Source organism: Suillus plorans (assembly GCF_016647745.1).
Source record: "Suillus plorans strain S12 chromosome Unknown HD556scaffold_86, whole genome shotgun sequence".
Lineage (NCBI taxonomy): Eukaryota > Fungi > Basidiomycota > Agaricomycetes > Boletales > Suillaceae > Suillus > Suillus plorans.
The window spans coordinates 123,023-136,007 of record NW_024537470.1 but is presented as its reverse complement, the minus strand read 5'-3'; the positions used below and the strand labels follow the sequence as shown (position 1 = coordinate 136,007).

Sequence of the window (12,985 nt, the reverse complement as noted above, 5' to 3'; positions counted from 1 at the left end):
GGCTGCACAATGGGGGCGTGCGTGGGCAGGGGAGCGTTGCCGGCGAGTCTATAATAGGTCGCCTAGAATCAGATGAAGATAACACAGATGAAGATGGAGAAGATATCAGCGTGGCGCCCGTCATACCAATGTCTACCGCTGGACCGGATGCATTGGGTCTTATTCTTGAAGATGGAGGGAATGCAGATTATGCAGTGCGTGATGAGGAATGGAGGTATCGTGCGCAATCTTCGTATGCTGCGAGTCGGACTTCTTTTCCACCCAGTCCTACCTCATATCACACCTCACACACTCCAAATCGCCTCTCTCGTACCCAATCCTCTCGCACCCAGCGCGCTTATCATCATCGACATACCTCACAACCGAGGGAATACGAAGAAGGGACGACACCGCGCGTTCCCAGTGGCAGTTCTTCATATACGAATACCAACGCGCTATCGCTCCATTTTGATGCTTCGCTTTCAGTGCACGATCATGCCGTGCGTCCTTTCACAGGCGCTGGGAGTGGTTCTTTTACAAGTACCGGGCATGGTCCGTCTACAAACACCGGGCATGGTTCTGTCACAAGTAGGGGGCATGGTCCTTTTTCAAATACAGGGAACGGTCCACAGATCGTTGCTCCTACCCCAGTCGTTGGTGGGCCTAGCATCGTGCATATGTGGGCTAATCGCACATGACTGGTGCTTCTGATTAGTATACGTATGGTTCTTTTTATCTGGAATCTGGATTATCCTTCTTTTCCCCGTTTGTTTTTCGTCGCCGAGTTTTTGTTCTCACCGCACTCATTTTACATAAGAGAGACGCTAGGTTGTTGTTACCTGTCATGCGTTTGTTGTTTGCCATCTATCTCCTTTTCTCGTATTGTTTGTATTATTAAATGTTTCTGTCATTTGGTGTACGTCGTGATCTATCGTAACTGACATTCAAGTACCGCAATCTGCATTTTTTTAGATGATGAGCGGGTCGAATTCGGCTTTGATGGGATCGGTGCTATGATACTGGGGTTCGAGATCATGGCATGAGACAACAGGTTCTTTTGTGTTGGTTTTGCGCTAGCTGTGGGATGGATCAAGTGGTTATTGACATAGACACACGACAAGCAGCGCGCTGCAGCGGCGGTGGCCAAAACAATGGTCACTTAATATTCTGGCGGGCACGAGGCTCTCGCGAAGTGTGTATGTATCAGTGCAGTTGCAAGGGCGCTGATTACCGGCACCCCTGACATAGACTCTAGATTACGCCCTGATGTGCCTGCACATATGGAACCTTCTATCGACTCGATACAATTAATATTAATCGCTGAGATAGCGTCCCTTCTATTCCCTTCTAATATGTAGTCTTCAGTACTTTATGCTGCGGATCAAGTAAAAGCAAGGCTTCCTACGCGCGTGATGTGCGTGGCCAAGGATGTGGGATGAGCGTAGCGCAGGCTGATAGCCATCATGATGCATGCGCCACGCTTATTTTCCCCACGCTGACATGACATATAGCGTACGTGTACGTTGCAAGGTTTGTTGTTATCTACGGTGTTGCCGTTGATTTCATCAGAAGCAGTGATGGTGGAATTCGGAGTTGCGAGTTTTTTGATCGTCAAATTTTTGGTATAGCGCTGGTACTAGTAGTACTGAGTTTTGCGTTCGGTGGCGCGGATCTCTGATAAACAGCGGAGATAGTTCAACAGGCAGAGGCACGAGGCACCTTATAGTACACGTGTGTGCTAATGCAAGTGATGATTCAGACGCTGGTCATTCTGTACGTACGTCTGGTCCGAATCACGGAAACTTCCCCAGTCATTAACATTAATATTAATAATGAGATAGCACTTATAATTGTTCCCTATCTGGGGGCTGTATCTTGATATTAAAACATGCTATATCGGAACAGCAGTGCAACCATCTGCGTCCAGACTCCAGTCGGTGCAACTGTCTCGCCATCTACATCCATCGGTGTGGAATAACATCCGTACCGTGCTCCGAGGACATCGCAGTGCGCCCGACTCGGGTGCTTGGAAAGGTCTGGAGTCGGACATGGAGTACTATTAGTGATCTGGGGCTGATCCAACTCGAGACTAAACAAAGCGCTCGAAATAAGCTGAGGATGCAAAGCCATACAAAGGAGATAAAGCACAGGAAAAAACGGATGATTGGACCCAAATAACTACGATGGGAGATGTGCCTATCGATAGTGCAGATCGATATACTTCCGAAGTATGATGGCATGGGGTGTTTTTTTGACTCCAAAGTATTCTTACCATCTTGAGAACGAAGCCAGGGGTTGCAGATAGTCCGGAACTTTGGCACGTACTTAGGAGGAGATGGTATGAACGTGGGGCCGAACTGCGCAAGCCGTACTACTTCAGAAATAATTCTTCAAGGTCATGACTTGACTGCGGAGACGGAGAGCGAAAACAAGATAGAATGGTGACCTGTCTACTTAGAATGGTGGACAAAGAGCATCCCGCGCAGCACAAGGAGCCGATGCCGATAGATTAAATGCCCAAATGAAGGACACACCGGAGAAAAACATACCCATAGGACAAATTGGGACCGATAACATGGCCAAGGTGACGAAGGCGAAGGATACGGGCATTTTTGAGGTGACAACCCAAGGTAACGGTTCGTTTCAGAATCAAAGGGGATCTCCAGAGATTAGTATAGGGGGCAATGGAGCGTCATGCATCATGGTTGATGTCAAGGGCATTGTTGCGCGTCAGCGAGGTATCGTTCTCCACTGGATGACCTCTCAGAATGGAAGATAGAGCTGCCTTGAGGTAAAGGAGATCTAAATCCAGTATATCTTTGGCAGGAAACCTGTGGATAGTATAAATACGTGTTCAGAATCAACTCGGAGCGCCCTTTGACAATGTGGCAGACGCCCATGTCGCTTCGACATCGTAACACCATGTCGCCGTCGAGCACCTCAGTACATCACCCTTAACCTCGAGCAACACCACCGAAAAAATGTCAGAAACTTACACTCCAGAATGATTTGAGATTACCGGATGTGATATGTCCCAGCCATCCATCGGTGACTCCCAGTTACGAATGGTAATCCAGATGGAACGTACCGGTATTCCAGAAGGAATGTTGCGGCAATCCAGAAGGAACATAGCGGCAATCCAGAAGGAACGTAGCGGCAATCCAGAGGAACGAGAGTGTCCAAGGTCAGAACTAGCCTTGCAAGATATGTTTAAGAATGAAGTTTAATTTCGGTATTGTGGTACTACGTAGTGCTTGTGCAAGGCATGACATGGACACGTTAACACCGCGTGCTGAGTCAGCGACGCTCAGCCCATTACCGACGGGCAAGGGTAATTTTTTTTGTTCAAACTTCAGTGCACCTGGGAGGCACGCATATAACGCAACAACTCGGACAAAATACGTTGAGCTGTACGTTCTTTGCGGCACTTGACGAAACGTTCAACCAGCGAACTTATTATTATGCAACGCCGAACCCACGAGGATCGTCAACTTATCCGTGTCGGGCCGGTTCTATGAGATCAGTGCTGCCGAACCAAATGATTGTTCATAGGCACCCCTTCTCCATGCCAGGCAGCCGAAATTGAACGTGCGGTAAAGGAGGGGTTGTTCACTGCTTTATCCACGCGTAGTTCTGCCGGAAACTAATTCGGCCATTTCGGTACAAACTCTCGATCCCGGCGAGTGGCACTGATTCCCTTCAGCGTTCCCTGCTAAGCTTCATTAAAGGTAAGACTCGGGTCATGAAGTTCTTATCGTGGTGGTTGGAACTCAGATCGGAAGCTCCATCCAGGTGATTGATCGTGCCAACTTAGTATGTGATCATTTCACTTAGGTTTGTCTAGGACCCTCAAGGAAGTAGCGAAGTTCTATCTCACGTCGCTTAGTTGCCTCGTGTCTTCTTATAATCTCTTCAACGTTATGAATGTTCGCTCCTCCCCTGCACAACATTACACCACCCACCCCGCCACGCACGTTAGGTCTGGCCTTTAAGCCTTTGCTGGCTTAAATCCCTTCCTTCCCCCATATACCCGAGTGGGTCCTTAACAAGTCCCTTCTTTCCTTCCTGCGATACCTCCTTGCTAGAGTAGGCGATCAAGCTACTATAAGCTTAATCCGCTCCTTTCCCGATCCTCAAGGAAATCTCTCCATCGTCTTTCAACCATGTTGGTACTCAACAAATCCTCGACCTGTGATGTCTGTATGGAAGGCTATATGAATGGCGGCAATTCACCGCACTCGATCTCTTGTGGGCACACATTCTGCCAAAAGTAAGTACTCGTTTCATCGATCGTGTATTGTTTTCATCTAACTTACCCATCCGAAGGTGTCTCGATCATCTTTTGCGCCACATATGTCCCCTTTGTCGGACTCGATTTTCCCCTCAGGACGTCCGCAAGCTTCACATTGATATGCAGTCGCCTATGATTACGACCGCCTCCATAGAAGAAGTCCCCGAAAACCCTGAATCTTCTTCTCCGCCTCCTGACAACGAAGCCCGCATCCTTCAGGAAGATATCGCCCGTGTCGTCAGAGAAGGTGCCAAGCTTCCTGAACTCCGCCGGGTAATCGAGAAATGTCGAACGTACTACAAGTCACAGTCAGCTGACCAGGTACGTTCATGATGCCGTCATGTTAAGACGTCCCAGTTAAATTTTCTTTTTTTTTGTGATCAGCAGAATCCTGTGAAAGTGAGCGCACTGCTTCTTTGGAACCTCGCCGAGTCTCAGCGGCATCTCGCGGAAATGAGAAAAGATAAAGCGGTTGAGATTGAGAAAAACAGGGTGGTGGAAACTGCTCTTGAGGAAATGAGACGGGAGAAGGTGGCTGAAGTTGAAAGGACCTGCGAGGCAAAAATTGCTCTTGAGGAATTACGCTCGCGTCTTACAGCAGAGATCGTGAATTTGCAAGTGAAGTACGAGGAGCTGCAACGTATTCGACAGGATGAGAAAGATACTGCTCTAGCTGTAGAGAAAAGTTTGAGGGAACACTATGATGAATCGAATTCGCATTGGAGCAGGTGAGCCTATCGTATTCTGGTCCACTTATTTCATGGACTTATCAGTATCATTTAGCAAAGTCAGTATTTTGTAGTTTCCTGCAAGTGTTGTTTTACTCACAGCCACAGGTGCAAGCTACAATGCGTGAGAACACAGTTCTCCGGGAAGAGCTCATGCGCGCTAGAATTGCATTTAACCCGTTACCTGACTTCCAACGGCCAGTCGAGGTCCGGTATCTTCATGCAATGCCAGAGCCGAAGCATCCTGAGAAGTTGATCGAGGACGATCCTTTGAGCATCAAAGCAAGAGCGAAGGCCAAAGCGAAAGCGAAAGCTATCGAGGAAGAGGAGTTCCACTTGTCCCCTCTCGCCCAGGTAATCGGAACTTGGCCTTCTGCAATCCAGTCGTTCCGCGCTCTGGTGGACGAAGATGAGATGGACCACTTAAAGAAGACCTGCGGCAAAAAGGAATTGGAATTAAGGTCTGACGCAGACGAGGATCAAATGATGGGTGATTCCACGTCTCAGCTTGTTCCCATTCCTCGGTCCTCGTTGTCTCGTCAGTTGACCGATGCTTCCGTCTCTTCGTCTACCTCTACGGCCAATCCGGATAACTGGTCTGGATTGTCCCGATCTCGCCCTCGCGATGACATTGTCATGTCGAGTCGTGATGGATCTTCTTCACGTCATCACTCCGCTGAGCGTTCAATCGCTTTAGCACACAGCGGTACTCATTCACCATCTCGCAGAATATCACGGGACCCATCCACGTTATATATATCTAGTCGCACTTCCTCCCCCTCACGCCGCTACTCCTCGGACCGCTTGTATGGACCTCGGTTGAAAGACACTCATTCACGAGATTCATATGATGGTGCTAGCAGAGATTACGAGATTCGCGCAGGAGATATGTACGAGCCAAAGGTGAAAGACCAGGTCGCACCGCGCCAGATCATGGCGGTCGATGACTTTCGAGACAAGGATCGCGAACGCCTGCGCGCTCAGCTCCATGATATCCTTGACAGCCCTATGCCATCATCCTCCCTCAAGATCCCGATGTCTTATGGCGATGAGCCGTCGTTCCCCCCACCATATCCAGCACCACCATCATCCAATGCGATCCCTAGGCAGACGAATTCTAGTACGCGTGTGCATACACCGTTGCGGAGAAACTCCACTGCAAGTCAATCTGTGACTCCTACGCCTGGTCTTGAAGAGGGATTCCCGGCTACAGTCATGCCAAAGACGCTGGTCCATGCTAGTAGTGTTGCGATGCAACAGGAGAAGGAGAGGCAGGAGAGGCGCGAGAGGGAAAGACAACGAGAGCAGGAACGCGAACGAATGGAGCGTGAACGCGGTCGGGAACGTGATCGCGAGCGAGAACGGGAATCAGAGTGGCAGCACCTCAAGGATGCTACGAATGTGCCACCCGATGTTTACCCCTACCATCGCGAACGACGTACAGGCAGGACAAAGTTGTCTAACCCGGTCACCGCTGGAGCAGACTGATGAATATTACGACTTCCTCGATTTATTAACCAACTGTCGCTTCTGGATTTTTGATTTCCCATTGCTGTCGATGGGACTACTAATATTTATACGAGGGAGTCCGAATGGACTCTCCCGTCAACAGTGTGTAGCCAATATTGTGTTTATAATGGTTTTGTGGTGTTGTTCTGACCGAGGCGTACATGCTGTATTCTCATTGTTGGTGTCTCGAGTTATGCCAAACTTGTATTTTACTTATTGTGCACGCATATGCAGTTACATAGTAGATTCTTTACGGACGTTTATGTAGTTTCTTCCTAAAGAAAAATAAAAACGTCTTGGATGTGTCGATCCCCCACTCACTATATCTAGTACTGATCCAGTTATAAGCTTATCTCCATCGTCTCTAGACGTGTAAAAATTTGCGGGCAAGCAACCTTGGCGAGATATATTGTCAAGGTGTTACATATGTCGGGTCTGAAGTGCCTAAATATAACAAACATTGTACGAGGCCAATATGAGTGTCGATAAGTCTAGGGAGTACATATGGATATTATGGGGTACAAATAAATAAGCAATCCGGACCATGGAGATGCTCAAGACTGTGCGCCACACTGCAGGCTAGCCCCACAGAACTGAGCAACAATGATATACAATAATAGTAGCGCAACCAAGACGCTCAATGCCAATATCTTGCTATTCTTCCACCACATCTGCCGCCTCACTGTCCTGGCGCCGCGCCGGAATGCGGTGGCCTGCGTGGCCATGTTATCAGTCTTATCGATGAGAAGCTCGATACGCTCCCCACGGCTGAGGATCTGCTCGACATTTTGGACCATAATATCTTTGACCTGGTTCAGCTCCGCTTGAGCACGGGCGACTTCGTCCGTTGGAGGAGCAGTGTTGTACGTGTGCATGAGAGAGGCGATAGTGGGAGAGAAGGTGCCTTGAAGTCCGTATGCGGGGGTAGAGCTTAGTACAGCAGACGAGGAGGATGGGAGCTCGGTAAACTTGCGATGTGAATCAGAACAAGGAGATAAATTGTGCTGTGACAACATACTTTGCGCTGCAGGTCCGCTAGGAAAGCGAATGGCATCTTCCTACGGTGATATTTAACCAAAAAAGAAGATGAACGTCCTTCAGAAATCTCACCTTCCTACAGAGTCATCTGCCATGACCAGAAAAGTGAAGCCGTCCTCGGAGATGTAATGAAAGAGGTATTGTTCCCACACATATGTTAACTTGCTGTTGTTCGGCGGGATCTTGGAAAGAATTGTCTGTGTAGCTATGTATGCAAACTATGTTAAGAAGCACATGATGAGACAGGAAACAATGCACCATGTGAGAAGTCTCGCTGGCCCGGAGCTTGGTGTTCAGCAAGGATTGTGGGCCCTCGGGAAACGATGGCATTTATCTAAAGTGATAGTCCTGTCTATATGCATCACATATACTCATAGGATTGGAACTTACCAGTGACATGTTAGGAACCAGCCAGGGCACGAAGGAAGATTGGACAAAAGTCAGTGACGCTCAAATGACGCTGGAGCGGAAGTAGTGGTGGATTAGGAAGGACCTAAAGAATATTCCCACGAACTTGCACTTCATTTCCTCCACCAACGTGTCTCCAGTCTTCAAAGCTCACCGTCAACAGCATGGTGCGTAACGAGCAACCTAGCTGTATCATTTCGATATTCACCTGTTAATCACTTAGTCTGATTCAGAAAGCTCAACCCACGCTGTTAGCCCCAAGGTCGGTACCGTTGCAAGACCGCCAGGTGCGCAGGTTCGGTATGTCTCATGGTCTGTTTGTGGTTTGTACACATTTCTGACTGAAACTTGTCAAAGGCGGAGGGCTGCAAACACGCAGGTAAAACCGAACTCAACGCGTGCAGCAGGAGCTGGCGGCTCTTCGGGGACAATGCTGAAACTTTACACTGACGACTCACCAGGGCTGCGAGTGTACGTGTCATGTTGCTATAAACGTAACATTCAATCAAGCTGATTTTGTTCCCATGTTAGAGACCCATATGTCGTCCTCATACTCTCGTTGGCGTTTATTGGATCTATCTTCTTTTTGCATATTTCCGCCAAAATAATCCGGTCTTTCACCAAGTGATAGCCTTGTAATGGACACTTTTATGCACTTTGACTATATCCCGCATTGCGGAACATGTGCACTCAGCGCTTGCGTCGTATGACATGCTGTACAACAATTTATCGCAGAGTGAGGCGCTGCGTACCCTCTCGTCGTCCAATTACCTGGACTGTCTTGGCGAGACTATTGTTTTCCACTGTCCGCCAATGAGTTCGACATCCAGAGAAAACATATCGCACGGTGAGGCGCTGTGTATCCTTGTGTCATCCAATTGCCTGGTGGGGACAACGTGGACTGTCTTGGCGAGATCCTATCGCTTTCCAATATCTGCTACTTAGTTCTGCATTCTGAAGAAGTTGCAAACCGGGAGACTTACCTAGGTCGAGTCAAGCGGGGCCAATTCTTTCTTTCCAAATACACCCCCCGAGTTCGTTGACATCGTCCTTTTCATGTCTTCAATCGCTAACATGGTCAGTTGGTGGGCGTTTGAATCAGCTGAAATCCCTTGAGGCAGTGGTCTAATATCTAGTCCTATAGATATTCCATACACGGGGCCAAAAAGCGCAACAAAAATGAATGCGCTACCTTTGTCGATGTTCCTCCAGGGAATGGATTTTTCCAAGTTCATTCGTTTCAGATTTTTCATCTCACTTTGCTCTCACTTTGACCACAGCACCAGCGGTTCTCTACCTATTGTTGCCGTCCTTGTCATGGACACATGGCGCTTATTCAATCCTAGCCGTATCACTTGGTGGCTATCAGTGCTAAGTTGGCGTGACAGAGTTGAATTCTCTTGCTAAAGGCCAGGTGCAAGTCTCGACTTCAGTGGCTGTGGTCAATTCTTGGATATCATGATGCTATGGTCCTGGTTGTACCGTGGTACTCGCGTTATTCCTTGTGGGTTTCCAGTTTATGCTTTCTAGAATTAAACCTACGTCTGGACTCTGACCCTCGAGTCTGCATTTCATTCACTAGTACAATGTATGTCTCTATTCTTGTTCTCGTCGTGCTTGAAGCTTGAATGACGACCAGAATATATTGCTTCGCTTGATGACTAATACTAAGTCGTCCGTGCCACGTGGCGGGTTGGCCCGGTGGTCCACTTGCTTATTAGGTAAGTTCCGACTGGACTTTGATGCGGCCTGCTTTCCAACGCCGATATCATGGCGATCTCCGTACTACGCCAGACTCTTTCTTGTCTCCCAGTTTCAATTCGCGACCTTTTTCGTTGTCTCGATTTCAGTCCCTCATAATATGTCCTGGCAAGGTAAGTCTGAGCTGCATCGCCAGACAAGCTCTTGGTCTCATGCATCCACAGCATACGTAGACAACAACCTCGTCGGCACCAAGAAAGTAACTCAGGCCGCGATCTTGGGAAAAGCTGGAGGTGTATGGGCTAAATCCTCAGACATCACGGTAAATTATATTGAAAGTAGTCATGTCTGTGCAGCTCTGACGCGATCTTGCATAGATCTCCGCAGAAGAGCAGAAGGCGATCACTGCTGCGTTCACGAACAAAGCTGCAGTTCAGGCCTCTGGCTTCCGTATCGCTAATCAGAAATACTTCTTCTTATCGTCGGATACCTACGGAGATGATCCGGATCTCATTGTAGTTCAGGGCAAGAAACAGGTGGGTCTCCACGATATATTTCCATGATGCATGCTCACGGCCATCAGACCGATGGTGCTGTACTAGCGCAAACGAAACAAGCTATCCTCGTCGTTACATACATTTATCCTCAGACAGCTCAAGACGCAGGCCTGTTAGTCACCAATCTTGGAGCATACCTCGCTAGCCAGCGTTACTAGGGTCCGTTAGGAGACGATCGCAGAGGATAAAGAAGACCAAAGGTGTGCTATCATGTAATCGTACAGTTTATAGATTCAATGCACTTTATTGGAGTCATTCCAAAGTTCAATACATTGGACAATCGTCACACATATTTGCTATCAGGTCCGATCGTGTTGAGCAAGAGCGATCGGTGTCGTGTGTAGTCTGTGGCCGGTTCATGGATTCGCAATCTTGGAATGGTTGCAGTTGACATTGCCCTCTGCCCTTCGCAGATCCTGCTTGCATTTACTGCATCCAGGTCCTCGTCGGCATCCCACAGGACTCCTTATTTGGTGCAGAAGTGCCCCAATGATGCCGCATGCTAAAATTAGCATCCGGACCGTACGATGTGTGTACCACAACGCACGAGTATGTACTGCCAAGTCCTTATAGATTCTGAGCGACGACGGCCATTTATATGGGTCACTGAAATACCTTGCTCCCTGATAACGATCTCGTCAGCAGCGGACTGGGATAAGAATGTCCGAATCATCCTCTAGAACGCCGGGAGGAAGTACGCGCCCAACCCACCTGTGTGGCACACATCCGCCGTGAACTCGGCGTACTTCTCCCTCGACGGAAGGGGATTCGCCAGCTAGTCAGATGCTGAAATAGTTATTTTATAGGACGCAGATACTTGCGTTGTCCTCACCATACTTCCCCATAGCGGTTATGTGTGCATTGTCGCATTCAGCCCAGATAGTCTCAAATTAGCCACTGGATCAGGCGCCAACATCATCTGGGACCGGGCATATCTTGCATATCCACCAGCAAATATTTGAGCACTTGGTTTTATGCATGCAAGTACCCATACGTAAGTTTGATTGACAGACGCAGACTCAAACACACAATCGATCATACACCTGGTATTTACATTTGCCTTATATCTTTGTGAGCGCTACTTGTATCCTATTCGACATTTCTCATAAACTTGTTCTGCATACAGGCCCTATTTCACATAGCAGTCGCACTGTATACGATGCGCTACGAGTCAACACGATGAGATTTGATGTGAAAAAGTGTTACCAACCATTTGGGAGTCTCTGCCTACAACAAGGCTTAAGGGGGCGTGGCCTCAAGCTTGGAGGATATAATAGTTTCGTCGGCCTGCATGCATTATATGGTAAGTTTGAAACGTTCGGCGCGAAGCAAGGCCTACCTCTCTCTTGACCTTGTCCTGCATACATCACACGGTGAGTGCGACACATTTGGTGCCAAACAAAACAGGGCTTACGGGCACTGCCGCGTTCACGATGGCCGTCAGGCCAAGGAGCATAACAAAAACAGTAGAGAGGTGGATAAACATGATGATGAGTTTATTTCGCTTAGCTTTGGGAGGTTGATGGCAACTGGATTGTTGATACTGTCTTTTTATACTCCACAGAGTCGGCCAGGATCAAACCGTGTTTTGGACATGATGGCACAATCGACATGGAACTGTTCAGCGGTCAACTGAGGGAGCTAGCTGTCAATACATACGTGGCCCGGGTCAATGAGATCTAATGCTATTCAGTAGTGAATTGGTGCAAGGTTTGCGATGGAACTGCGGTAGTCCATACCGAGTGAGTAGAGGGCATCGTGGCAAATGAGGACTCCTGCCACGACCCACTTTTTGGCTAACCTTGGTAACAAAACTGGTCGATAACTTCCATTCCCTCACGCGTCCTAGCGATCGATGAGCAACAAACAGATAACACGGTATATTCACGGCTATCTTCGTATCGATAATCACGATTGAAAAGTTCATTTGGCCGCTTTTATTTGTTATTGGAATTTTTTGGGTCGTAGGTGCCCCGTTATCCCTGCAGAATCGCAAGTATTTCAGCTCCAAATTTTGGCAAGAACAACCTCATGAAGCCTGGCTCGTGCCGGCACCTCCGTTCTCGACCGAGCCTCGTGATGTAGGTGACCTTCTTGCTAGTCTAGAGTGTCTCGCCTGATGCCATCGACGAAGTTGAAGTGCTGGTGGGAATTTGACGAGTTGGATCGGGTCGAACAACCTGAAGAAATAATACCACTGGTATTATAGATGAACTTGAGGTAGTTAATTACAATGGCGGAGGATGATGGATGATGGATGGGACGAGGCAACATTGACTCGGATGTCATTGTTAGGAGCATTGTACACATAGTCTACATAGAGCCTACCCCGGCAAAACTGAACTCAAGTAGTAGTTTTTCCCCCAACTGGGCACGCAAATGGATTGCAAATACGCAGTACAGCATGATCATGATTCATGACGAGCTAGACACAATATTAATTGACACCGAGCCGGCGCCAGCTATTCATGCTTAAATATGCCAGAATGTCTGAGACCTCTTGCCTCACTACTAGGTACATCCAGCACACCATCTCGCTTTAGGGATGTTGGTTTTGATGTTCTATTGAATTCAAACTATGTTATCAGGTCTGATTTACATCTCCGCAAGCCTAGAGTTCTGCCAAGGCTTGATACCCTCCCTGCGCGTGGGTTTGCCGATGACCGAGTTGGCAAAACTAGGCAGTTTTTCCAACAACACTAGCTAGCTGGATACAATGAGCCAGCAGCTATTTGTATGTGATACGTGGATTTTGTTACCCAGGTTAGCTGGCA

At 48.1% G+C, this 12,985-nt stretch overlaps 5 protein-coding genes across 5 annotated transcripts; 4 read left to right on the top strand and 1 right to left on the bottom strand.

Moving 5' to 3' along the window:
• Positions 1-128: 128 nt before the first annotated feature.
• On the top strand, positions 129-677 carry HD556DRAFT_1247510 (uncharacterized protein; the record flags this gene model as incomplete). Its single annotated transcript, XM_041298706.1, has 2 exons — positions 129-507; positions 598-677. The coding sequence occupies 2 exons, from the start codon at positions 129-131 to the stop codon at positions 675-677; spliced, it is 459 nt and encodes a 152-aa protein (XP_041154333.1).
• A 3,465-nt stretch (positions 678-4,142) lies between these two features.
• HD556DRAFT_1247574 (uncharacterized protein) lies at positions 4,143-4,603 on the top strand (the record flags this gene model as incomplete). The annotated part of the gene is made up of 2 exons (XM_041298708.1): positions 4,143-4,249; positions 4,306-4,603. The coding sequence occupies 2 exons, from the start codon at positions 4,143-4,145 to the stop codon at positions 4,601-4,603; spliced, it is 405 nt and encodes a 134-aa protein (XP_041154332.1).
• Positions 4,604-6,861: 2,258 nt separating this feature from the next.
• HD556DRAFT_1412394 (VAMP synaptobrevin-like protein) lies at positions 6,862-8,068 on the bottom strand. The gene is made up of 5 exons (XM_041304208.1): positions 7,936-8,068; positions 7,804-7,879; positions 7,618-7,750; positions 7,526-7,565; positions 6,862-7,475 (listed from the first exon to the last, which is right to left on the bottom strand). The coding sequence occupies exons 1-5, from the start codon at positions 7,942-7,944 to the stop codon at positions 7,062-7,064; spliced, it is 672 nt and encodes a 223-aa protein (XP_041154331.1). The 5' UTR covers positions 7,945-8,068; the 3' UTR covers positions 6,862-7,061.
• HD556DRAFT_1005772 (Pre protein translocase Sec Sec61-beta subunit) lies at positions 8,033-8,823 on the top strand. Its single transcript, XM_041295852.1, has 4 exons — positions 8,033-8,120; positions 8,177-8,253; positions 8,311-8,424; positions 8,485-8,823. Exons 1-4 carry the CDS (start codon positions 8,118-8,120, stop codon positions 8,579-8,581), a joined length of 291 nt encoding a protein of 96 aa, XP_041154330.1. The 5' UTR covers positions 8,033-8,117; the 3' UTR covers positions 8,582-8,823.
• An 881-nt stretch (positions 8,824-9,704) lies between these two features.
• On the top strand, positions 9,705-10,565 carry HD556DRAFT_1412385 (profilin). Its single transcript, XM_041304207.1, has 4 exons — positions 9,705-9,827; positions 9,879-9,976; positions 10,032-10,190; positions 10,238-10,565. The coding sequence occupies exons 1-4, from the start codon at positions 9,815-9,817 to the stop codon at positions 10,367-10,369; spliced, it is 402 nt and encodes a 133-aa protein (XP_041154329.1). The 5' UTR covers positions 9,705-9,814; the 3' UTR covers positions 10,370-10,565.
• The last annotated feature ends 2,420 nt before the right edge of the window (positions 10,566-12,985 follow it).